This window comes from Boleophthalmus pectinirostris, unplaced genomic scaffold, assembly GCF_026225935.1.
Source record: "Boleophthalmus pectinirostris isolate CB_2022bp ecotype Guang Dong unplaced genomic scaffold, ASM2622593v1 HiC_scaffold_347, whole genome shotgun sequence".
Classification (NCBI taxonomy): domain Eukaryota; kingdom Metazoa; phylum Chordata; class Actinopteri; order Gobiiformes; family Gobiidae; genus Boleophthalmus; species Boleophthalmus pectinirostris.
In genome coordinates, this window is record NW_026571329.1 from 1 (window position 1) to 25,809 (window position 25,809).

At 37.3% G+C, this 25,809-nt stretch overlaps 4 protein-coding genes across 6 annotated transcripts; 3 read left to right on the forward strand and 1 right to left on the reverse strand.

Moving 5' to 3' along the window:
- Positions 1 to 79: 79 nt before the first annotated feature.
- Positions 80 to 3,934, reverse strand: LOC129411187 (pre-B-cell leukemia transcription factor 1-like). Of its 2 annotated transcripts, none has more exons than XM_055161131.1 (4): positions 3,129 to 3,934; positions 1,375 to 1,545; positions 836 to 909; positions 80 to 645 (listed from the first exon to the last, which is right to left on the reverse strand). In XM_055161131.1, exons 2-4 carry the CDS (start codon positions 1,509 to 1,511, stop codon positions 599 to 601), a joined length of 258 nt encoding a protein of 85 aa, XP_055017106.1. In that variant the 5' UTR covers positions 1,512 to 1,545; positions 3,129 to 3,934; the 3' UTR covers positions 80 to 598. The 2 variants fall into 2 exon arrangements, with proteins under 2 accessions (XP_055017106.1, XP_055017105.1); XM_055161130.1 differs by lacking the exon at positions 3,129 to 3,934 and adding an exon at positions 1,959 to 2,436.
- On the forward strand, positions 2,411 to 6,006 carry mvb12a (multivesicular body subunit 12A). Its single transcript, XM_020931471.2, has 10 exons — positions 2,411 to 2,566; positions 3,154 to 3,246; positions 3,555 to 3,638; positions 3,724 to 3,823; positions 3,943 to 4,072; positions 4,150 to 4,290; positions 4,369 to 4,475; positions 4,588 to 4,646; positions 5,014 to 5,079; positions 5,161 to 6,006. Exons 2-10 carry the CDS (start codon positions 3,154 to 3,156, stop codon positions 5,221 to 5,223), a joined length of 843 nt encoding a protein of 280 aa, XP_020787130.1. The 5' UTR covers positions 2,411 to 2,566; the 3' UTR covers positions 5,224 to 6,006.
- Positions 6,007 to 6,133: 127 nt separating this feature from the next.
- On the forward strand, positions 6,134 to 12,737 carry LOC110166200 (transcription factor AP-4-like). Its single transcript, XM_020931419.2, has 7 exons — positions 6,134 to 6,466; positions 7,861 to 8,026; positions 8,111 to 8,209; positions 8,440 to 8,610; positions 8,921 to 9,061; positions 10,063 to 10,227; positions 10,312 to 12,737. Exons 1-7 carry the CDS (start codon positions 6,378 to 6,380, stop codon positions 10,465 to 10,467), a joined length of 987 nt encoding a protein of 328 aa, XP_020787078.1. The 5' UTR covers positions 6,134 to 6,377; the 3' UTR covers positions 10,468 to 12,737.
- A 378-nt stretch (positions 12,738 to 13,115) lies between these two features.
- Positions 13,116 to 24,555, forward strand: LOC110166248 (probable serine/threonine-protein kinase kinX). 2 transcript variants are annotated; one of them, XM_020931476.2, is made up of 9 exons: positions 13,116 to 13,178; positions 15,838 to 16,931; positions 17,344 to 17,773; positions 19,318 to 19,398; positions 20,133 to 20,228; positions 21,131 to 21,247; positions 21,338 to 21,571; positions 21,877 to 22,226; positions 22,940 to 24,555. In XM_020931476.2, exons 1-9 carry the CDS (start codon positions 13,118 to 13,120, stop codon positions 23,438 to 23,440), a joined length of 2,964 nt encoding a protein of 987 aa, XP_020787135.2. In that variant the 5' UTR covers positions 13,116 to 13,117; the 3' UTR covers positions 23,441 to 24,555. The 2 variants fall into 2 exon arrangements, with proteins under 2 accessions (XP_020787135.2, XP_055017104.1); XM_055161129.1 differs by having other exon boundaries at positions 19,321 to 19,398.
- Positions 24,556 to 25,809: the final 1,254 nt, after the last annotated feature.

Here is a 25,809-nt window from a genome sequence, read left to right on the forward strand (position 1 = left end):
CTTATGCAAATTAGGAGGCAATTACGAAAGAACATCTCCTGTCCATACTCACACAAGCAGCAGAGGACAGCACAGGCACGCAGCGGCACATTTACATAAACATTCATAAAGAAAGATAAGGGTTATACTGAGGTAAAATTTACCTTACCTACCATTTTCATAGTCATCTAGTGTATCAAAATTATTTCAGGAAGCCTTAAAATATTAGTTGAAACTTTGTTAAAAGTGCTGGGAGTAATGAAGTAGAACAAAACACTTTGTACAGTTCATTGTTGATCTTGGCTGCTTAATATTCAAAAGAATAACTAATATATATTTATTACAAAAAATTATCTTGAAAATAGGTCAGTTTCTCAGCTGTTGCGTCTGCTCAGTTTACTAATGTAATTAATATCAACAGCTTTGTCAGCACCACGTTTTTGTCAAATTCCTAAAGTTAATCACCCAGATTAGTGGATCCTGTTGCTCCCATCATTTTGTCAGTCAAAAGCGTCTGATGTTTGACGCTTCTCCAGTAGTAGCTTCCTCTAGCCTTTTCAGGATCTGAATATTTGGAGGCCTTCATCAACAAAAATCATCATGGCCGCCAGTAGAAGACTTACAGAAAAATATCACCAAGAAAAAAATCCAAGAGAGTGCGACACACTGAGCACAAGAGCAAGAGAGGGAGAAAGAGACAAGGTGTTAATAACAAAAAGCAACATGGCGGTTTATCCAGGGTCATGTCCAAACTATTCGTCTGTCTCCCATCACTCTCTCAATCTCTGCTGCAGCGATGTCATTTAATTTACCAAATCTACATTTTCAGAACAATTTATAATTTATAAAAACATACCTGTCTTGTCTTTAATTTCACAAAGGACGCTGAAGAGAGCAGGTTTCAGTTTGTGACAGTTTAATGCATGTTTCCTGTGGAAAACACATTAAAGTGAGACTCAAAAAAATCTTTAACTTCCACTTCAAAAATCTGATGAAACACACAAACAGCATGTGGCAGCAGTGGTGGTAAACTGTAACCGTTTATGGGCAGCAGTGAGACAATAATTAGTGCCTCAATCTCAGTTTGGACAAGTGCATACTTTTGTTATGTCCTTGGGCAAGACACTTCACCCACCATGCCAATGTATGAATGTGGTGTTTATGAGTGATTGGTGCTAGTTGGAAGGGCTGATGGTGCAGAATGGTAATCTCGCTTTCCATGAGTCTACCCAGGGCACTTGGGGCTATAGAAGACCATTACCACCACCAAGAGATGTGAATAATGACTCTAACATAGTCATGTATGCATTGTTATTATTATGATATAGTTTGAGTTATTAATATAATGACATTTATGTGACTGTCTCAAGGTAGCTGGTCTTTTAAGGCTTGTACCTGGCTTGGGCCTCATCAAGGCTGTCCTCAGTGATGACCATTATCTGCTGGAGGAGCTCTCCTATGTCCCGCTGTGGCTGCTCTGGGATATGATGGTCGCTCACACCCTCATGAGAATGTCCATTATGACCAGACATCGTGTTTAGTATGGCATTTATGACAGAGTGGACACTAGGGGTAATTGTCACAAAGAAAATTAGAGCTTCTCAACACCCCATATTCTGCCAATGTTAATCCATTTAATGCCAAGATCACGGTTCAAAATTCAGTCCAAGTCAGATGTAGTTTATACTTAAAATATGAATAATAATCTATTTTAAAACAAAAATCGGTCCCACGTGTTGATCAACAAAACGGTGTGAATATACTATAACATTCGTGATATAAAAAAGCACCTTGAAAGTGTATGCAATTACTGCCCTAAAACATAATCATAAAGACAGCTTTACAAAAAGGATATGGAATAATTAAATTGTAGCTCCAGTGTGGTAATAAAAGGTTAATAAAACAGCGCAGTAACTTATTTAATAGAGTATGAATGCGGTATGTTTGACAATGGCTAGAAAATCATTTGATGTCGCCACCTTCTCCGTCTTCTTCAGGTTGTGTATCGTCAGTCCGCGCGCATATGATAACTTCAACCAAACAAACACGCGATTATTGTAAAGTTATGTTTTTGTTTCAATGTCCAAATATACTGTTTCCCCCAAGGACCTGGCCATAAATGTTTTTATTGTCCGCTCAGTTTTTCGTAGGGTGCTGGTGAAAAAAATGTTAAGTTAAAAATGCTACAGAAGAACAACTTCCGCTAAGCCTTCAACAACAAAACTGTCACTTCTCCAGTTACGTTGATTACGTTTATATTTGTGCTTTTTAAAGTGGGGAAGGCAAGATTGACTGCTTATTTATTTATTTATTTATTTATTTTGTAACAGTCTTGAATCTACTTATTTTAGGTCCATTTATTTATTTTGAAGAGATCTGAACAGACGGTGTAATATCGCCCCTGCGTGATCAAAAATGGAACTACAACGACTTCACCTTGCTTGGAATGATGGGAATCGTAGTTCTCAATGCTCCAATACTTCCTGCCGAAAGGAGGAAAAGCTAACTATTTGGGTTCATAAGTTTAAAGTTGTTCTGCTCGGATATTTGTGTCTCATCGAAGGCAAAGACGTGACAACCCAACGAGGTAAGTCTGAGTTAAATCTTATTCGGGAAAATGTTAGATTATAGATCATCTGAAGGATAGAAAACGAAGTCAAGCTTTTAAGTGGAAAATGTATTGTGGCCAACACTGTAAGCTCGCCCTGTCATCGTAACTTCTATTTGACTACCAATTTCTTCCTAGTTTAAACTTTTTGTATCGTAATATCATCCACACACAGTTAAATAATATATTTATCATGATGCTTCCTTGTAATGTATACATTTCCTTATGTTTCTACCATTTAAAACTGTCTAAGGTGTTTTTGTTTTATTGTGTATTTGAAAACCCACTTAGGAATGTTGGCTAGGGTAACCAAATAAACTCGAGTATGAATAGGATCTTGTTTTGTGGACAATGCTCAACACATATCCACCGTAGGGGTAATTTGCTTGTGAATTTGGTTCATTGACAATGGCAATTAAACTTATCTGATTCGGAATGTGTGTATTTCCTACTTTCTCCCACATCCAGACCAGTATTACTCCAAAGGGCTGCTGTGATATGATGGCTATTTTTTTTATTTTTATTGCGAACTACATAGTACCTTTTTTGTTGTTCTCTTTACCCAGATGTCCCTAGTAATTCCACACAGAGAGGTACGACCAGTCACAGCTGTTGCCTGGACTTCCAATACCAGCACTTGTCCCAAAGATTTCACACTGGTAAGAACACATTTAACAGTAATTAGGATAAATAATACAGATATCATTGCATGAAATACAAGATATTATTCTGGATATGGCCGACAACAGATATCATTCTCAGGGGCAGGAAAAATAAAACATGTCTCATCACATTTACATAAGAAACAGTAGTGTGGACTGTGTGTAGACTTTAAAGTTGCTTCATTGCTTATCCCATTGTGGATGAAGAAATATGTCTACTATATTCTCACATGTTCACCTTTTTTATAATTGCTTCAGAAATTGTACATTTCATGTTTTTTGTATATTTATATTTTATTTTGCAGATAAGCTTAACAGAAGATGGAGCCGCGGCCAATTTTACACGTAGCTTTGCAATGAAGTCTGGCTACTATCTTTGTTACAGCAAGGTCATCTCCCAAATGTTCAGATTAGAAATAGTTTGATTAAATTACTACTGCATGGTATGTGTCAACTTTAACTCTCCTTTTACAGGATTTAACTGGTGGCATGGTGGTGTCAGATGTTCAAATTATTTCAGATAAGGACTCAATTCCTCATGGGTACTGTTACATCGCAGAGCATCTTGAACCAAGTGAGTGTACAATAAAAATATTCAACTAAATACAAAATGTGCTTAGTACTTAAATTGTGGACTTTTACCTAAGGATTTCTAATAATATTGTCTATTTTTCTGTTTTTCTCTATGATCAGAGGCCACTGTGTCTAAGAAGAAGCGGGTCTGTGTGCGTCTTGTCCCCATAGGCAGTGTGGACACAGCTGTCTTGGACATTAAACTGACCGCGAAAAGCAAAATGATGTTACAGCACTACACATATGTGGGGTAGGTAGCAATATGTTTTCTCAACCTCCCATGTGTTAATTTTTAATACATTTTATTGTTTTTATTTTTTTTTACAGGGATGTCCATGGTTATGTTTTGTGGTGCAAAAAAGGGCCTTTTTCATGCCCAGTGCCCCAAGCCAAACCTAGAAGAGTCAGCCTAGACATTCAAAAACTCTCCCTAGACCAACCAGCTCCTCCTTTGCCTCTCAAACCCAGGTTCAATATTAAATTCATAAGAGAAAAATTAAGTTATATGATTATTTATTCAAAAACTGTTTGCCTTCTGAATCATAGTAACCCCCCTCCGCTGCCTCCTGGAAGACTGAGTCACAGACGACACCACCTCAATGTGAAAGATGAGATCGACAAACCAGTGGACGGCAGCCTCCAGGGAATAACAGGTACCCCCCTCTCCCTTTTGTGTCTCTGAATCTTCCTCTCTCTCTTTCACATTGTGTACCTGTATAAGAAGGAAGCACATAATCTATTACTCACTTTTCTGTCTCTCGGTAGCATTGGATGGAGTCCCCTTCAGTCTACATCCAAAGTTTGATGTTCCAGCCAATGGCAACGTATGTTTTATCTTTACTTAATCACCCTGTTACCTGTTGTGCTAAAATGCAGCTTTTACATGGGCACAGAATGTAGTAGAGCTGCAATTATTTATTATTTTTAATGCAGTTGATTTGTCAACTGTTGTTCTTTTTGAAAATGACCAGGTAATCTGAATAATGTTGATGAAGAGTTCATAGTAAATAGCATCAAAATAGAGACACATTTATCATTCATTCAACACTTCTCAAAGATATGGCTTTTTTTTTTTTTTAACAAATCATGTATTTAAGTATTTGTTAATTATCTTCATCTTCACAAAATGAGTGCAAATAGTGGTATTGTTTGTTTAGGTTTAAATACACTTCTTTTTCTTCTTTTTCACAGGGTCCTAACCTGAACGCTCAATTAAACAACATTCGTATAAAGTCCATTCAGGACATTGAAAATGAGGTAAAAAAAAAAAAAAAAAAACTCAATTCAACCTTCTTTGGTTGTTTCTTACTGACTAACTGTATTTTTGTTTTGATTTAGTATAACTACACATTTACAGTTGAAGAAAATGCCACAAAGAAAACCAAGCCTTCAGCTTCATAGAAATATTTGCTGTCTCATACATTCAGGTACTTGTGGAATCCTTCCTGGTTCCACATTTAAAAGCTTTGTATGTGTATATCAAGAATTTTTGATAATCAGTGTATTTCTAAAGTGAATGAAATACTCTGGGTCTTTTGGGGTTGCATTAGTATTTTTAAACTTATTATATTGCATTTATCCAGATCAATATGGACCAAATTAGGTGTACAATTTACTGTATTTTTATATTGAATAGAGAAACACTTCAGGTTGATATTGGTTTTGATCTAAGCCATGTGTGCTTTTGCGAGTTTAAATGGTGCATTTCCTATAACGGACAATAAATCAAATGTTACTCTACTCATTATCCCATCAAAAGGGGTTGCTAACTTATGTGTTTTGCAATATACTTTATTATTTTTATTAAGTGGTGATTTATTTGAAATGTATGAACTTGCTGCTTTTTAAGGGTCAAGGATGTTTCACTTCCTCTACATGCGATACAGAAATGAGAAAATGATGTAATAATTTATGATTCATTTAGCTGGCATAATTGTGTATTTGAGTACAATTTGTGTTATTAATAATCACCATAATTAACCAAATAAAACAACTGTATTAAAATATATAAATGAACTAATTAAATGGGGCCTATTTAAATACCTATAATATCTTAATTTATTAACGTTCCTGTAAATTCTATGGGGAAGACTTTAATCGTATCTTAATGTTATCAATGTGTTATATATTTTTTATGTAAGCTTTTAATGCATGATGAGAAAATAAAGGTATCTGTTCCTATTATTTATGTATTTAGTTTGAAATTGTTCCTGTGTTACATCGCTTTCCCTGTGCAGCGCCTCTTTGTTTGTTGTTTTCTAGTGAACGGAGGTCTGATTTCAGCCAGCTGTTTCCCGCCTCACCGCGATCAGCTGCGCACACACATAGTAGTAGGCGGAGGCAGCGAACCACACACGGGCATTGGAGGGAACCCCATCAGCTGTAGTGGGCAGCACACTGCTTTAATTACTTTAATTTAACGAAACGATACGTTATTTTTTGCTGGGAAGAAGAAATGCTTACATTGGATCTTTAACACCCGGATTGCATTATTCTGTCCCAAACAAAGCGATAAAAAGGAAAACACATTGCGCTGATCAGGTGGCTCCGGGAGCATGGAATATTTTATGATGCAGACTGAAAAGATGCCGTCCTTGCAACACTTCAAGAAAACGGAGAAGGATGTTATTGGAGGCCTTTGCAGGTGCGTGCATCGCGACTATTGGCAAAACAAAAGCTCGCAATGTAGTGGTCCATGTGGGCGAAGGATGCGTGTTTTGTAATGTTAGCACAGTAGCTACTCTGGCGTCGGAAATGGGGTGGTCAAAATGGCATTGGTTAGATTTGGCAATTACTGTATGATCTTTTATCGTGGCTTTTCGACTAAACGTGTACTCTATAGCCACGCAATGATGCCAGCAAATGCTCTTTAGTTAATTACAGCTGAAATGTCTGCATTGTGTTGAAACTGACACATTATGGTCCACAACCACGTGGTAGTTAACGTGCTCTCCGTCGCACCACGGCAACTAACCACAACTACACGCCTTTCTTGGTTTTCAGTTTTTAAATGTGTGATTTATTATATTGGTAACATAAATCACAGTTTGTCTGTAAGATGAAGTCTCAAAACAATGCACGGAGTTATCGATTTGCCGTGTCATGTGCTCGGGAATTAGCTTAGCTTTGCTAGCCATCTGTTAGCCACCGTCGCACATCATGTCATGACACTCGGGCTGTTTTTGCGTCTGTTTGGCGCACCCTTTTAATCAGTACATGGTTTTTAACGCACCTGTTTAAAATGATCAACATGGATTGGCTTTATAAGTTCTAATATCGTTCAGTCGTGGTAGTGAGGGAAAGCATTGTTCTACCCTTGGCAAGGGCCCTGTTGTTGCTGGTGTCACATTTCACTGCTCCAGCGTTCAAAGCGCCCCCCATCGACCATTTGGAACCCGTGCAGCTTCTCACCTTTACTTTTTCTACTGCATTTGCATCACTAAACGTCTTGTTTTTACTCAGTAGTCATACTAAGTGGTAATCAAGGTGTATTTTAAAATATTGCTGATATCCTATTTAAAATTAATTATTGGAATAATTATACGTCCTTAGTGCTTTATTTATGGCATTCGGCTAATTAAATAAGCACTGATAAAAGAAATGTGATGCACATACATTTTAAGTGCAGTGCACATTTTATAACTTATTTATTCATTTGTAAAGCTTTGATGGAATGACGTGGACTAATCTGTCATGTGATTGTGAACGAAAGTCACGTCTCCTTTATGGTGGACATTAAAGGTTAAGTTTAGTTATTTGACATTTGGTAAAATGACAAATAATTTAAAAATGTAAAAATGATATAAACATGGTGCCATATTTAACCCTTAGACTGGCTCAACAGGAGCATTGACATGCAAAATTTTGGGTGATTTCATGTGATGGCAAAGCTCACAGAGTTCATATGAACTCAAAGACCTTTATGACTGGTTGCCCTGCATGCCTCAATCTCATGGTAAAGGTTAAGGGACTTTACCTTGTACATTGCATTGCCTTTTCTCATACTAAATAATGCCAATACTCCCACTTTGTTTTTAGCCTTGCCAACATCCCCCTCAGTCCAGAGACCGCACAGGACCAAGAAAGACGGATTCGTCGGGAAATTGCGAACAGCAATGAGCGACGACGAATGCAAAGCATCAATGCTGGATTTCACTCCCTCAAAACACTGTTACCACATGCAGATGGAGAGAAACTGAGCAAGGTGTGAGAATATCTCAATGAAACAAATCTGCTATGATGAACAATGAAGAGTGACATAATCAGTATATTTCTTATCCTTTATTAGGCGGCGATCCTACAGCAGACAGCAGATTATATTTTTACTTTGGAGCAGGAAAAGACACAGCTCCTGGCTCAAAACAACCAGCTCAAACGATTTATCCAGGTAACAATATCTTTGTTCCATTTTCTTTGTATTACAGAGCCATGTGCTATGCTTATGTTAGACTCTTTCAGGGCATACCCAAGCATGTCTTCACTGGTAAACAGTTGTGTTATAGTATCTCAAGCAAATAGTCATGTTAAGTCATGTAAAGTCATGTTTTATACAGATACTCACATTGACTGCATTTATGCACTTATGTTTTTTAATTCTAATGCTCTGTGGCCATGTAGGAGTTCAGCGGTTCATCTCCAAAGAGAAAGAGAGCAGAAGAGAAGGATGAGGGCATTGGGTCCCCAGACACACTTGATGAGGACAAAGTGGATGAGCTGAGGAGAGAGATGCTGGATCTACGACAGCAGCTTGATAAAGAACGCTCAGCCCGGATGCAACTGGAGGAGCAGGTTAGACAAAGACTTGTGTTTGTAAGAGGGGTCTGTTGACTGGAGGAAACAGACAGTGACAGGGCTGCTCAATCTGCCTGACAAACGGGTTCAAACAAAGAGGAGTCTCTGGTCCTCAAGACCATTTTATCAACAGACCGGTATTGAGAAACCAGTAGAGCTTGTTTAGACCGAGGAACGAATTATCTGTTGGGTTTTCTTTTTGTGTCATTGTGCAATTAACTGTGTAGTCTGCCCATTAGCGATCCTGTCATGAAATGACATATTGTGTTTGGCCGTCACTCATAAGCTCTGTGTATGTGTGGCACAGGTGCGTACCCTGGATGGGCAGCTGCACCCGGAACGTCTGAAGGTGATCACACAGCAGGTGGAGGAGGAGCAGGCGCTGCTGCAGAGCCATACTCTGCTACGACTGCAGCAAATCCACGCACTGGACAGACAGACAGCACAGGTCAGAGCAGCAGATCCTAACATCAAATACAACTAGGCTATTTAGGTCCAGCATAGACAGTGGTCTGGGTCTTTGCATCACAGAAGTCATGAGAAATATGTATGTTATAATGGACCCATTAAATGAGGTAGATGCAAGTAAAGGTTGTTAAGCTGTGGCATAGTGGTTTGCACTTCTTTCTCACATCTTGAAATACTCTGCTTTAACAAGCAGATATTATCCAAACTCAGGGTTTGTTAACCCAGAAAAGAGGTCAACTCAGAGTTTCACTGTTAACCTAAACCCTGAGTTGATGTTCCACTTTTATACATTTTTGTTTCAGTTTGCTGTTTATAACGTAACAGCTCACTTCTTTTATGATAACTTTGAACATGCCAATGTAAGAAATTATCAACTTGATATCAAGCAATTCTATCAGTTAATTGGCCAGTTGGAGGGCCTTGCACTAAAATCAGACTAAGTCATGGTGTGTAAAATGATTTAAAGTTTTAAAAGGGTATTTAATGAGTTGCATGTGAAACAATATTGCATATATGCATCATACTAAGTATTTGTTAAAGTCGTTTTTTTTTAACACCCCATTTTAATATCAAACCTAAATTTAACCTTTCCACTGTCACGTGACTTCCTGTCATTCCGATATGGAACCCTCCTCTGGATTTCTAGGATTCTACTCTGAGTTCTCATTTCAGAAAACAGGTTTAGAGTTGGCTCTGTCTGAGTATGATAACTATGGGTTAGGACTAAGCCCAGTGTTAGTTCAACCTGCTTTGTGAAATGGGGCAAAGGTCCCAGAATATGTTTGGCCTTTCTGTGTAGAGTTTGGTTCCTCCTGGTGCTTTACCTCAGCTATGAACGTGCTCTGTGCTAGCCTTTTATTGCCATGACACATTGTCTTAACAGAACCAATTTAAGAATCAGTTGTTGAATATACAATGTTATCCTAAACTCTACCAAGATTAAGCGCTGTATGTGCTCATTTTGCACATATGTTCCCTCAGGTGCGTGCTCCTTCAGCCCCTCCCGCCCCAACGCATCACCCCACAGTGATTGTCCCGGCCCCGACACTAACTCAGCCCCATCATGTCACCGTGGTAACAATGAGTTCGGCCGGCCACACCAGCACTGTGTCCACGTCCAGACAGAACCTCGACACCATAGTCCAGGTATGATCCCATTCTCATTGAGTCCTGCTGAAAACCTATCTCCTTGAAACTTCAGCACACTCATGTTTTGTTTGTTGTTTTTAGGCTATCCAACATATTGAACGCACTCAGGAGAGGAGAGCCAGTGCAGAAGAGGAGCAGCGGCGGGCTGTTATTGTTAGCCCCAGTCATGTTGCTTTGGATGCCACATGTTCAGAGACGGACACAGACACCGAGGGAGAGGACTGCTCAATGAACTGAGCGGTTTGTCCATTGAACTTAACTACCAAACACTTAATACTGATTCACTGCAAGAGGGCCTTTGAAGGTCAACTACATTTGAAAAACAAATTTCTTTGGCATTAACCAAACTCCAGTAAGTTCACCTTTGTCATGTGGTTCTGCAATGTGCAAAATATAAAAGTAGAATAACCTTACAAATATCAAGAGAATGCCATTTATTTCCATCAACCAGATTCATAAAAAAAAAAAAATCAGTTCATGAACATGTTACATAAGGATATGGAACACCGACAGTATTATTTTACAATGTCACTAAAATATAGTTTGAATGTACTTACCCATGAAGAAGGCGATATTATCTCATTTAAAATAATATTTTTAACAATATTTTTTTACTGTCTGGTGCTAAAAACTGACATAACTTCAGATACTAATGGGCCCATTGAGATCAGATTTATTTCTATTGATGAATAAATACTTACTTTAAATGGTGAAATCAAGGAAGCTCTTAAAATAAGCTATTAAGCAACTGGTTTATTTGATTTTGTGAATTCTGAAAGCTATAAAATTTGACAAATTAGTGGTCATCTAGCTTTGTGATGTTTTACAAGGAGAGACAATGTTGCAGACTTGTCCGGTTATATATGTTTGATAGATACTGTTTGCATGTAGAGTTCTGTTTCCAACAAAATTTGGTCTTAATTTTCTTTAGTGACTATGCACTAAACCGTCTTGTATTTATGCATTTGGATCTGCATTATGTTTGTTGGAGTAATTTATGTTTGAAGAAAACTATGCACCATAGGTAGGCGTGCATACCTACAATGTTCTCATGAAACTTGACATCATAATGCTGAAGAATGTAGGCTGAAATAGGGATACAGTAAAGTTTAAACGGTGCTTTTTACCAACTTGGAGTTTGGCACTTCAAGGCCCATCATGACTACTGTACCCTTCAGTTGGGTCTATAAATATCTGGACAGTGGCCCAAGTTTTATCTGTATATTTGAACTTATTGTGCATGCAGTGGTGTTACTGATATGTGCATCTTGACAGCTTTAATTTGAGGGTATTTTTGTTCAAATTGGAGGAAAGGTTTTTGAAGCTGCCTCAAAGTGTTTAAAATGAACATTTTACGGTATAGTATCAATTTTCTTGCCTGTCATCACATTTCAGGGGTTCATCAAATAACTAAGCAAGTAAGGTATATCTAAAATTGTCATTTTAAATCCTTAGTTGGCAATGTCTGCCTGAAGAACTGGGTGCTCTTCTCTGACAGATTTCTTAAATGTCCAGTATGTCCTTTTGATGTCCTGAAATACAGACTGCTTAATTATAAAAAACATAACTTGAATTCCTCCACTGTGGATTGTAGATGCACACAAATTAAAGTAGAGATTCAGCACTTTATGACCATACAAATAACATAACTGCTGCTTGAATAAGATTGGTAAACGTATATAAAACCAAAAGTTGGACCACTCTTCAAATAGTTAAAAGACCCAGCTGCATTTGTCATTGTAATGTAACTTCTGACCAAGCTTCAATTTGTTTTTAAGAAGTTGACATCAAGCACTGCACTATAGATCTCTTCTGTGGGTTTATTTCTGAATGTGCCCAGTTTGTCCATCTCATGTTGTTTTGCTTGTCACAGAAATTTGACTGGAAAACCGTGCCCCGCTCCTCAGTTTCTTAATGCTGTAAACATTCCATTGATTTGGAGTTAGACCTCTGATTTTTTATGTTTTCTAATTGAACGCATGTTGCTAAAAGCGGCCTTTTGTTATTTTGTCTTACTGCTAATTTTTTTTGTGATCAAGACTTTGGTGTGAGAATTCTTGACACTTGCATTGGGTTTTGTAGGCTTTTTCTTTTCTGATGTTTGTGAAGCTTTGCTTAAAGTGGTCTAGTTTACTGACCAATGCCAGTCTATTATGTTGTTTTTCTGATTGGTCACTTGAGTATTTCTTCTTCATTATTGACATGTTTGCAGAACTGCTGTCATAAATGAACTTGGATATGAAGCACTTGCTGTTCTGTACTGCCTGAATCAACGGTCAAAAGTGAATTTGTCCATGTATTTTTGTAAGCTTTTTGCTGTGACACGTTTTAACACCTTTATTGTGGTTATCATTGTCTGTCTAATTTGTGTTTTGGTGACAAGCATTTTGTTTCTTTATTTTGTCCAGGATGACAAGAAACTGTTATATTTTTGTTTATTAAAATTGGGTAAACTCACTTTTGTAAAATTGAAAAAAATAAAATAAAATTTGTACTTTTTTATTAGACCCTGTGTCTGTTTATTGGCCTGTTAACTTTGGATGCCATGCAAATGCTATGCCCATTTGGTCTTCAGGTAAGTGATTATGTTGTGTCTTTGATAAATACCAGTACAATCAAATACAGTGTGTTGTGTGTAGTCATCAAAGACATGTGCAGCTGCAGAAGTTTGAATAATGAAAGATGACAATAGTGGTACCAATGGTGACTCAAAATATGGAGATTTAGAGATTATACTTGCTCTGTGTTGCTCGATGCTCTTAGTCTGAGCAGCTGACACAGTGGCACAAATGGGGTCTGGTGTCCCGCCCCTGCTCATATGACCCCTGTCTTCACACTCCTGTATATATAGCGCGGGCAGAGTAGAAGAAGGCCCCTGGCAGCCAAAATGAAGTCTGCCATGTCTCGGTGCTGCCTTCTGCTCAGTCTACTGCTCTTCTCTGCAACAGGTATGATGATACACTATGAATGAAACATGGGATTTTCACAACTGAAATGTGGAAATATTCATATATACTGTTTGTATTGGTCCTTCTTTCATTGATTTAGGACTGAATGCTACAAACACTTGCAGAATAATGCTCACTACTGGTACTATCACTACTACTCAATGCAAATACTACACTTATAACAGCTCTAATCTAATACTTGTATATTTCCCAGAAAAAACTGCTTGCTTCTATCTATGAGTTAAATTTTTTTATGCTTTACCATAGCTGTTACTATAGTGATTAACATTTTAAAACACAATATTATATTTATTTTTAATGTGAAAAAGTCATCAATGTTGCATGTAACACGAAGCTGAAACCTGTGAATATGTAGAGTCAATGCTGAGGTGTGATAGCAGCTGACAGAACTGCTTATTCTTGCTGGGGTCTCCACACATCCCCCGTCATGGCACCAGCAGAAAAGTATCAACTAACATCAACTGTTGTGTGTTATTTCAGCTGTCAGCAATTTAAATGTAAAAAAAATAAATAAAGAAAAAAGTCTTGAAAGGTTACTCTTACAATTATTGCCTCAGGTTTGAATTAGGAGGAAAAGGCATAATTAACCTTGTGTGCCCTTGTGTAAGTCTGTTTGTCCCATAAAATAATAGTGATGGTTTTCCCCAAGTCAAATTAGGTTCATACACATTTAAAGCACATGTATTGATGTAGTGCTGCATTTAACAAAAGTCTTTGGCAAAGGTTTTAGTAGGTATGTGCAGGCTCTCTGATGTGTGATCCCAGTAAGCAAGCTCCGTGTACAGGGGGTGTCCCAACTATAACAGGACACAGGGGAGCGCTGCAGAGGACAGGCCGAACTGGGTCCAGTAGCACAGCAACTGTGGTTACATAAGAAGATAATCGAGGACTATTTAAAACTTTTGATAAGCGAATCATGGAGCTGAAATGGCAACATGAAAACACTTTTCCTATGAAGCTTTGGCCATTGTCTGATGTGTCGATTCTGAAAAATAATTGTATAAACACATTCTCTTATCATAAAAGTAAGTAAATAAATTTTCCTGTATATTACAGCTGTTTAAAAATGCAAATTCCATTTACATTCTGTACCAGTTAAAGTTGCTAGCAGTGGTCTACTACCACCTAGTGGAACCAAAGAATGGTCCAGTGATCTTCAGCTGGACTAATTGATGAAGCCTACTATTTCTAATTCTTACTATGATTAATTTTACTGTAGTTTTATTACCCTTCACACCCTACCATCTTCATGCAGTCATCTCTTGTGTTTTAATTTTTGTGCTGATAAAGAATTTAGAGCAACAGAAGGCTTGTAATGTGCAACAAATTCCTATTCATTATTAGGCCTAGGTCTTGGTCTGTGCAGTACAATATTTGTGAAATGTTATATGATTATGTATTATAATAACTTTATTACTGACTAGATACAGAGTACTTTATCTTAACTCAAACTTAAGGCTGATGCAGGTCTTTGCTGCATGCTACATACACTATTGCAATAATCTATTTGTAATTCACACACAGAGCGCCATGACAATCAGGGAAGAGGGAGCGTCATACTTCCTGAAAATAGGAGTGGAATTATCCCTTCGTCTTTTCGCCCTCTGACTCATTGTGGGGCTATTTCTGTCTCTTTGAGGTAGCACTGTAACAGGCACCTGTCCCTCTCTGTCCCACTGCACTGCAGCAATGGGTGGCCCATCTACAAGAAAGGAACATTAATCTTACATAATCTCATTAATCCCAACATAAATGTATGCAATGTGTTTCCTTTAGTCTTTATAGCAGTTTAAAATATCTCTAATGACAGTAATGGTAGTAGTGAGGCATTCATTCAGTCTCAGGCTCAATAGTGAATGTACAATGGGTTGTAACAATGTATGTACTTGGGACACATCCAAACCACAGTGTCCAGATCAGTACAGCCCCTCATCATATTACCACACGCTAATTCCTGTCTTATTCATTTCACTCAATTACCAGTACATTTTATCTTTGCCTCTTAATGTCAAAGGCTGTATCAAGTTTTATCTTAAACATGACAGCCTTTAGATTTGCAGATTATTTATTTATTTATTATTATTATTCTTTTTTTTTTTTACCAGGATTACTGTTAAATATGAACATATTATATGTATTATGATTGGATGTAACACAACAGCAGCAGTTTCTATAATAAACACTCTTCTCAGTTTACAACATTGCATTAAAGCTGGATTTGTCGCTAGCTATTTTCACTGAACTTATTTTACCACATGCTTCACATCAGTCTTGCTTGTTTTGTACATAAAGATATTTTCAATTCATTTTTAACAAATTAAAGGTTGACATATGGCGACTGAAACCTTCAAAATAGAGATTACAATTTATTACTGATGAAAATTCAAAACATAAAATGCAAAAACGTGGTGTGTGTTCTTTTTAGTCCAGTTAACAGTTGCAATTATTAATAAAATATTATTAAAAAATTTTCTATAGTCGACAATTACTCACATTACATTTGTCACAATTTTGAATAATTGTTGCAGCCGTGTACACAGATGATGTCTAGACTATTTAGAGGAGTTTTATTTTCAACAAAAAAAAAATGACTCTACTGCATTTTAGTCACTCAAAGTTTTTTTTTTTTCTCTTCCAGGTCTGTTGGCGGATCCCTCTGTCCCTGACGATGAACCTCTAGTACCACTGCAGCTCCAACAGCCTGACGGCACTGACATTTTCCCCTGTGAATGCGACGCATCAGACGACCACACAACCCAGAGTTCATCCAATGACACACCAGCCCCAGACAGACCACTGTGTCCCCCCTGCAACCCACCAATCCCCTCTGACACTGAGCAAGGTACGGATGAAGAAACACAGCAAAATGGAGATCAGTCTAGTCAGGATGAAGTGAGCAAAGAGGAGACAGTGCCCAGTGATGAACAGGCAGAAAAACTGATTCTGGAGGAGGAAGTCTCAGATGAAGACATGGAAGATGCAGCATTATTTAATGGTGCAGAAGAAGAACACGAAGAGGTTACTGCTGAAGAGGAAACTGAACAACTACAAGAAACAGAAGAAGAGGTAGAAGAAGAGATTGATGAAAAGGTGGAGGAGATTACAAATGAAGTAGAAGAAGACATTCTAATAGCTTTCACTGAAGATGAAACCAGTGAAGAAGAGGCTGAAGAAGAAAATCAGGAAGAAGAAATAGAAAATACCACTGAGGCACAGACTGAAGAAGATGAGGAAATACCTGATGAGGAAGTGGATACAGCCGAGGTAAATGGCAAGGATGGAGATGCTCTAGCACAAGAAGAAGTAATAGATATAGCAGAAGAAAATAATGATGAAGAATTCGTAGATTCCATTGAGGAGGGGGCTGCAGAGAAAGAACAAGAAGAATCAAACACAGCAGAGGAAAACAGTGAAGAAGAGTCTAGTGAAGAAGAAGAAGAAGAAGAAGAAGAAGAAGAAGAAGAAGTAGAAGAAGAAGAAGAAGAAGAAACAGTTAGTGAAGAGGTTATCGCCACAGATGAAGAGGAGGATGCTGTCATTGAAGGAGAGGATGAAATAGATCAAGGCGAAGTAGATTCTATTGCTGGGGAGGTACCAAGTGAGGATGAAGAAACACAAGAGGAAACAGAGGGAACAGACATGGGGGAGGTTGCTGTTGAGAAGGATGTAGAGGCTGCGGAAGAAAAACACCAGGAGGAAGTAACAGAGGAGGACCAGGAAGAGCCAACAGAAGTAAGTGCATTATAACTGGATGTTTGTAGTAATTTATCCTACAAGTCTGGATCCATAAATGTCAAGTGTGCACACAGACATCTGTTCCACAGATGTGGCAAAGTTGGTAGCTTTCAGGTGTAATAATAATGCTTATAAACCCCCCAAAGTCCCCCCAAACACCACCAATCACTCATGCACACATGACAATGTGGGTGAAGTGTCTTGACCAAGGACACAACAACATTTTTCACTAGAGCTATTTTGACATTTTTACTACTTATATAACATACCCCCATAGATGCCCCAGAAGGTACAAGATAATCTGTTTTTTGGATATATTGTTTAATTCCATAGCACACAGTGTCATCCCTGAGACATCACTAACTGTATTTAGAAACATATTTTGACAGCAGAATATCGCCTTTTGTAGATAACAGAAGATGAAGCAGTTGCCACTACAGCATCAGAAGTTGATGAGGAACAGGTTGAAATTGAAACTGCAGAGGACAAAGAAGCTGAAGAAGCCATGATTGAGTCTGTAATTGCCCCAGAAATTGAGGACGCAGTCCAGGATAGAGCTAACACAGAAGAAGACACACCCCAGGATCTAAATGAGGAGGACACAACTGAAGAAGGAGCTACAGAGGAGGAGGTCATATTGGAATCCGAGCAAACTGCTGATTCTCCCGGATTGGAGGAAGAGGAGATCCATTCTGAGTTAGACCCAGTCAATCCAGAAACAGAACCAGAGCCTGCAATTGAGGTCACCACAGACTTCCCAGTGCAACATGAGGAAACTATTGCAGATGCTATTGTTGAGGAAGTGAGAGAAGAGAAGCCAACACTGCCTAAAGCAAAAGGTAAATAATGAACTGTTACAAAGTCTAGTCTGTTGATGGGTATTAATAGTGAAAATGCATGACTGAAGTAACTTGAGTCTACTCACTTTCACTTACGGCTTATGTGTTACCAAGCTCCAGTTACAGTCAATCTGCCCTATGCCCTTGCTCCTTCTGTAATTAGGGAGGAGGCATGCCATTATGTACAGTCTAGGTGTTGACACAGGCTATAAAAGACTAAGGCCAAAAGTTTCTCAAGTCTCCTCTGATCATGGCTCCTACAATCATGTGCTGGAAGCCTAATATATGCAGTAAGTAAAGCAATAGAATATCACCCATAATATTTTAGCTATATTTATAATATATTACAATTTAAAACTAAAATGTAGGGTCTGGTTATGGAAGCCCAATAATTTTTTCAATGGCATGAAATAGAGAGAGAAATTTTAAAATGTGCTAGTCAGGTCAAGTTTATTTATAAAGCATATTTAAAAACAACCATTGCTGCCCAAAGGCAATATAAATTCTACTCTAATACACAGAATAAGTAAAACAAGTATACAGTCCAAATGTTCTGCTCAGACTGTGTTAAAAGCCAGTGCATACGAATGTGTTTTCAACAAAGATTTTAAAATCATATATATATGTGTGTGTGTGTGTGTATATATATATATATATATATATATACACACACACACACACACACACACTGGCACACGCACACACACACACACACACACACACACACACAGAATATACAGGGATTCTTTTAACGCCGAGTGCAAATTAGCTTTTTTAGCTACCCAATTGAAGACTATACATTTTACATTTTAATTAAATTTATTAGACTTAGTGATAGACAATTTCTCACAGTTTCTCACTATGGAGTCTTGTAATGTTTATTGCAGGCTGGTTACAATATGAGTAGCTAAAGGGGAATTAGCAAGACTGTGTGGTACAAAAATAAAAGGACTGAAATAGCAGAGGAACGGGATAGACTGATAGATGGGCAACAGCGTGATATAACAGTTGGACCAAATGGCCAAGCTATTCAGAGCAACTTTGCCCTTTGCTGGGGGAGGGGCAGAGACAGATGACCCTACCAACACACATTAAGACAAAAATCAACTGCTGCTGTAGCTGTATGCTTGTCTGTGGTAAATCCATTTATATTCATTTATTAAATTACCAAGAGAAGAACATAATAAAATACAGACTGTTAATGTGGATCAGATTCATTATTTTTTGATGAAATGAAAAGAAACTTAGTGCAGCCGCCACGTTAGGTATAAATCACCTGAGGATTCTAGTAAACACAGTGAGACATTAAATGCTTTAAAGTTTAATGAAGCATTTATGCTAGCTTTGTGGATGTTTGTATTATTGTACCACTGAATTCAAAGGTGTATGTATATATATATATATATATATATATATATATATATATATATATATATATATATATATATATATATATATATATATATATATATTTATATATTATATTTTATATATATATATATATATATATATTTTTATTAATTTATTTATTTTTCAAAATTTAGCAGGTCCAACAATGAGGGACCGGACCCACATCGAGGAGACACTACGTCTGAATACAGCTGAGCTATCAGCTGAGTTCACAGGTAAGTAAATGTAAAATAATATCTGTTCAACTGCCATGACGATTGAAGTGTTATGTAACACAGCACAATAGTACACACAGTAGTGGTACAACAATTATACACAGTTTATCTTAAATCATTCCTTGCAAGAATGTTAGACGTATCCTTTTCAAGAATTAGATTTGGGGGCCTATTGCAAAAAATCCTCAAAATCTGTCCTTGAGAAAACCAATGATTATGCTACTGATGCTGCAACTGGTACTCTAACTAAAAGAGCAATAAAGGAGTACCAGTCACTGAAAGTGATGGAGTAAAAAGCATATTATTACTCTTTTAATAATAGTACTAACTGAAAGAAACCACACACATTTAAATGAGGAGAAGTTCATGTTGTACACTGTGTGTGCTAAAAGTATTCACAAAATTGCTTCCTGATGTGGAGATCCTGGGGCTGTGTGTGCGTGTGTGTCTGTCTTTAGACAGGTGATTAATCAGTACAAATGTACCACTGTGTTATTCCATTGTATGAAAGACCCTCTGTTCTCCTCATGTGGAATGGTTTGTTTTGTTACAGACTAAACATTGCAGAATTTCCAGAGTCTTAATTAGCTTGGCTTAATTAATCAAACCTAATGAGATTGATTCATGTCAAAGTATTATCAGAATAGGTAGCAAGGACATTAACATTATACTGACCCCATTTTTTTCCCCATTGTTTGCCAGAATGTTCAATCCTCCTCTTCTATTTTCTTTAGCTGCGCAGAAGAAGTTGTTGGACATCTACCACACAGCCATCAAACCCATGGAAGATGCTTACAAATACAATGAGTTGAGGCAATATGAAGTTACAGGTACATGAATGCATACAGTTCAACAATAACTATTCAGCTATATACTGTATGTGGTATTCTGACAAGTTGTTGACAGTTTATATAGCACCGGTACCATTTTGAGATTACTGAAACAGGCCCAAAATAAATAAACAGAATTGGTGATCATGATTTGGAGTGCATGAAGCAGAAGAAAGCAGTCATACCCATGAGGCTTTGGGACCTCTGCTGGTATAAAATGAAAGAACAAGCTCAAGTGTAAGCCTGTCACAATAATGACTTATTGTTCAATATATGAAAGCTGGAACAATATTTTTGGGGGTCAACATTTGTGTTATTGGGGGTACTTTTTCTTTTGTCAGTACAATAAGATTTGAGCTGTAAAAGATTGAATTAACACCTTATATTTTATATATACTGTATTAATAACTATGACTATTTACAGATGAAAACAAAGTTCTCAAGTGTTTCATTATGTTATTTTGTGTAACTCATGATTTTTAACAATACTATACATTTTTAACAGTTTATGTGGTTTAAATCTGCTCTTGGGTTTTTGTGTCATTGTCATAAATTGGTTTAAATATCTACCATCTGTATATTTCAGCAATGTACTCGTACTTAAAAATGTGTTAATGTGACAGACCTTGTGACAGTGACTTGAGACTGTAGGCATATTATTAAAGTTAATTCATGAATTATTTTGAGAGTTTTTCAACTTTCAGCCAAAAATATTATTCATTGTACTTTCATTGTCATTTAATTTCATATTTAAATGTCTTATACTCCAAGACCCATATTTCTATATATTTTTTTTTTTGTATTTAAGACAATATCCTATGAACAGTTATACATATTGTTTTAAAATCACTCTAAAATGTAAAATGTACTGTATCTACACAATATTGCATTATTATCTACAGATGGTGAAATTACCTCAAAGCCCATGATTCTCTTCCTGGGACCGTGGAGCGTTGGAAAGTCGTCAATGATCAATTATCTGCTTGGTCTTCATGGCACCTCACAGGAGCTCTACACAGGTGAACAAAAGACAAAATAGACAGACATACACCCTTTAATTCACCATTCAAAATTGTATGTTTTTTGTTTTTTTTTAATCCATTTCATAGGAGCTGAGCCTACCACATCAGAGTACACAGTCATCATGCATGGTGAAAAGTTCCGCACTGTTGAGGGTATCGTCATGGCAGCAGATAGCTCCCGGTCGTTCTCACCCCTGGAAAAGTTTGGACAGGGATTTTTGGAACGGTTAGTGGGAATCGAGATGCCCCACAAACTTCTGGAAAGAGTCACCCTGGTAGACACGCCTGGGATCATTGAAAACCGGAAACAGCAAGAGAGAGGTAACAATAACAGTGGACACAGCAGATGTAAAAGGTTGCATCCAAGTTTAATACAACATTTTATAATGCTTATAATAGTTTCAAATTTTACTGAGCTGAAGGACAGAATTCTATGGAGAAATTTGCCGTTTGACTGTAATTCTTTCAGATTTGGTTTATTTTATTTTATTCATTTATTTCAGTTCTTCCACTTTGTTTAATTGCATGTAGAATATCACACCAAAGCTTCAAAATGCACACCGTTGGGCTTTAACTGGGTAACTGATGTACATTTTTGCTTAGCTTATATAAATTCTTGTCTCCAGGTTACCCCTACAATGAAGTATGCCAGTGGTTCATAGATCGTGCCGATTTGATCTTCCTGGTGTTTGACCCCACAAAACTGGATGTGGGTGGAGAGCTGGAGATGCTCTTCAGGCAGATGAAGGGCAGAGAGTCCCAGCTGCGTCTGATTCTAAACAAGGCTGACACAGTGTCCACCCAGGACCTAATGAGGGTGTATGGGGCTCTATTTTGGAGTATGGCTCCTCTGGTCAATGTGACTGAACCTCCCCGGGTCTATGTCAGCTCCTTCTGGCCCCTGGACTACACTGGGGACACCAGCCGAGACCTGTTCATGAAGGAGGAGATCTCTCTACTTGATGACCTCAATCAGGTGCAGTGTTATGAGCTCTATCCATGGAACAATGATTGTTTCAGAACAATGAAAAAATAATAGCATGAGCCTGAACAATTATATGAATATGACTCAGACACGGTTCACACTTAGTGCAATTCAATAAACCAAGCTAACAAAAAGCAACTGCAAACAAGTAGGTGTGTTAGTTTCAGAGTAGTTTCAATGTAGTTAGCTCCTCCCTTCAGGCAGTGTCCATCAGCAATTTGACCAGAACTGAAGAAGCAGCTTAGATGACTTATGAAACATATTCTATCAAAAACTTTTATATAGTTAACAGAATTTTATTTCTCCTTTGCAATGAATCCTACCTGGATGACTGAGAGATTACACAAACAAATAAAAAATAATGATTGTTGCCATAGTGATTAGTAAGAGGTGGAAGCTGATGAAAAGACTGCCTTCAGTATTCTATAATCCCAGTAGGTCAGAATTCTATGGTAGATTTTGCTGTTCAACTGTTTAAATGCAGATTTGTTGATCGTGAATATCATTGTAATTACTGGGCCTATTTATGTGATATTTTATGTAGATTGGATGTTTCTTTCAAAAAACATAAATCACCCTCGGCCCCTGCCCTCCATCTGAAGTTATAACTATCATCAAATTGTAGAATGTGAATACAATCTATTTACATAACGCCATATTATGTTCTTTGGTTGTCTCCTTATATGATTTTCTTATGTCTGCAGGTCATTGAAAACCAACTGGAGAACAAAATAGCCTTCATCCGTCAGCATGGTATCAGAGTTCGCATTCACGCTCTGCTGGTGGACCGCTACCTTCAGACCTACTATGACAAACTGGGCTGGTTCAGTGACCCTTATGAGGTTTTACATGACATTGTGAGCGATCCAGATAAGTATTACATCTTCAAGTCTATTCTGGCCAAGACCAACATCAGTAAATTTGACTTACCTGACAAGGAGGCTTATGAGGACTTCTTCGGTGTGAATCCAATGGCCAACTTTAAGCAGCTGTCATACCACTGCAGCTGGAGCGGTGGGTGTTTGCTGGACAAACTGGAGAAGGCCATCTCACATGATCTCCCAGCTCTCCTCAGCAGCATCAATACCACCCCTGATACGCCACCCCCTCCAAAAAATGCTCCAGCTCCGCCCCCACCTTTTCCTGGGACATGCAAGGGTCCCAGCTGCGAGGAGAAACCTAAAAACCGGTGGAGAAAACAGTGAGAGGAACTATGCTCTGTGATCAGCATGTCACAGAAGAAGAATATTGGACAATCTTGACATAAAAATTTAGCTGCACTCCTTTTCAGTCAGTGGCACATTTTACACATAACTAAAAGTTGACAAAGCATATTAAATATTTTAGATATAGACAAACTTTATTCATCCACACTTTACTTTATAGTAAAATTTTACTCTTAAACTTAAACACAGCTAGACTTCATAAAAATATAAAATGTGAATGAAATAGAAACTGTCTCTTGGTTATGAAACTGTAATTGTTCAGTCTGTTTGTACAATTTCTGTCACTCCTGTTGAGTGAAAATGGCACCACTTTGGAGTTTTATGTTCTGTACATTTGTTTGAGTATGAGGGTGTTAATATTTCCATTAAGCAAATCTGCTTAATATTGTAGTGGACATTGTATTTGTGCTTGGTCATATGGAAGGTTTTCATGTGTTATTTGTGGTTGAATCATTATGCATTGTGATTTTTGTTATATCAACATTTTAGACAAATTATTTTGTCACAAAATCACTGTAAAAGCGAGCAGCAGATCCGTACAAAATTTCCAATGCAAATAATAACACTTAAGTGTTATTTAATTATTTTGTTATTTTAAACTTTTCTTTTGAGTAAACAGGAACCAGATCTAGTGAGTTTGTGATTATTATTTTAATATAATTTCATTTTTAAAATTATACTAGAATTATTTAATATCCTGCCAATATATCAGTTTTATAACTAAGTAATTACTCATTTAACTGATGATACAGATGGGACCCTTTCTTGGTTTCACTTAGGTGGACCGCTTTGCATGCACAAAGTAGCCACCAGGTGGCGCCTTGGATCATTTTATTAACAGGATTTTCGAGGGTCATAACGATGTCATTAACGTGTCATTAATGTAATCCCAAGTCTAAACTAATAACAATTTCAATATTTTTAATATTTGTTGTTGAGGCATGTTGTCAATGTTTTATCTATTTTTCAATATTATTAGGGCTATACTCATAGGAAAGCAACAAATTACAAAGTAGATCTATTTATTGTCTGAATTATGAGTTAATTAAAAAGAACAGACCTCATCAGTTGATTAAAGATACAACTATCATTAAGGCATTTTGTGTTTGTATTATTGGCAACATAACGACCGGGCGTGCACAACTCATTTAATTAAATGAAAGACAAACCTGGCCCTACGTGAAGGAGGTAGACTAATGGATGCACAAAGTACACACTGCAACACACGTCTCCATAAAAATACATAAGAAGATGTTTGCAGTAGACTTGTGTGTAAACTGTGATTGCAGAGACAGAGGCGTAGCTCCCGAGTCTACGAACACAAACTTATCAGTGTCTGGCTTTATCAGCTCAATAAACAGGCCTCTCTTGTAAGCCCTTCAACTTGAGTGAGTGCGCGTGTACGGACATGCAAACTCCACACACGCGCCATAAAGCATAGCACACATTCGAGAGAAGGATAAATGATCAACACTGCACAATAAAATATGATGATTTTCACGTGCCTGTCTTCTGTGTGCTGTGGGTCACCTAAAAATCCCATCCATCTCCGCAGTGCACTAGTAGACCGACAGCGCGAACTTACATGCAGTAAAATATAAATAAATACATTATATATATATATATATATATATATATATATATATATATATATATATATATATATATATATATATATATATATATATATATATATATATATATATATGATCAAATAGTTAAAGTAGTCAAATTCAATTTACAGGCGAGGATGTACATGCCTACAGTGGCTTGACGCTCATAAGTTAATTGGCTTGATAAGTCAATGCTGGTAGGAAATTGTATTTCAAAGTAAAGGCATCATTTTCGGTGCTCAGGTGTTGTGTAGCAGCTGACAACTAATTAGAACTTTTCTGGTAAATTTGTGGATTTATATTCTGGCTATAGGCAATATTTTAAATATATGATATTTCACAATTTCATCTTAGGCCTATCTGTAAGCAAGATTTTACGTCTTACACTTAGGCCTATAAAAGAAAATTACCTACAACTATTAGCCTACTTTTATTGAACTTACATAACTTTGCCTACTTTGGCTAAAATAAGAATTAAGATATGCAAGTGTAGCCTATAAGCCTACATTAACTGGATATTTAGAAAGCCACATGCCTTTTATCTTCTGACTTCTACCTATACCGTTTTATCCATTGACAAATCACGTTAAAATTGTGACGAAAAATGTTGAACAGATAAAAAGGCTAAGCTAGCCTATATATTTTTCAGTCTGCCTTAATAACCGTGAAAACCCAAACCGGAAGCCATATTTGACCTAAGAGACGAAAGCTTGACACTTTGTCCCAGCACCACAA

What these genes read in the sequence shown, in the direction of transcription:
- mvb12a (XM_020931471.2), top strand. Translation starts at nt 3,154, where the DNA reads ATGTCCCTAGTAATTCCACACAGAGAGGTACGACCAGTCACAGCTGTT. An exon ending in CAGCACTACACATATGTGGG is followed by an intron (nt 4,073 to 4,149) that starts GTAGGTAGCAAT and finishes TTTTTTTTACAG; the next exon opens with GGATGTCCATGGTTATGTTT. An exon ending in TTCAGGACATTGAAAATGAG is followed by an intron (nt 5,080 to 5,160) that starts GTAAAAAAAAAA and finishes GTTTTGATTTAG; the next exon opens with TATAACTACACATTTACAGT.
- LOC110166248 (XM_020931476.2), top strand. Translation starts at nt 13,118, where the DNA reads ATGAAGTCTGCCATGTCTCGGTGCTGCCTTCTGCTCAGTCTACTGCTC. An exon ending in ACTGCTCTTCTCTGCAACAG is followed by an intron (nt 13,179 to 15,837) that starts GTATGATGATAC and finishes TTTCTCTTCCAG; the next exon opens with GTCTGTTGGCGGATCCCTCT. An exon ending in CCGGAAACAGCAAGAGAGAG is followed by an intron (nt 21,572 to 21,876) that starts GTAACAATAACA and finishes TCTTGTCTCCAG; the next exon opens with GTTACCCCTACAATGAAGTA.
- LOC129411187 (XM_055161131.1), bottom strand. Translation starts at nt 1,511, where the DNA reads ATGTCTGGTCATAATGGACATTCTCATGAGGGTGTGAGCGACCATCAT. An exon ending in CTTGATGAGGCCCAAGCCAG is followed by an intron (nt 910 to 1,374) that starts GTACAAGCCTTA and finishes TGTTTTCCACAG; the next exon opens with GAAACATGCATTAAACTGTC. An exon ending in TGAAATTAAAGACAAGACAG is followed by an intron (nt 646 to 835) that starts GTATGTTTTTAT and finishes TCTTGTGCTCAG; the next exon opens with TGTGTCGCACTCTCTTGGAT.
- LOC110166200 (XM_020931419.2), top strand. Translation starts at nt 6,378, where the DNA reads ATGGAATATTTTATGATGCAGACTGAAAAGATGCCGTCCTTGCAACAC. An exon ending in GTTATTGGAGGCCTTTGCAG is followed by an intron (nt 6,467 to 7,860) that starts GTGCGTGCATCG and finishes CTTTGTTTTTAG; the next exon opens with CCTTGCCAACATCCCCCTCA. An exon ending in ATGGAGAGAAACTGAGCAAG is followed by an intron (nt 8,027 to 8,110) that starts GTGTGAGAATAT and finishes ATCCTTTATTAG; the next exon opens with GCGGCGATCCTACAGCAGAC.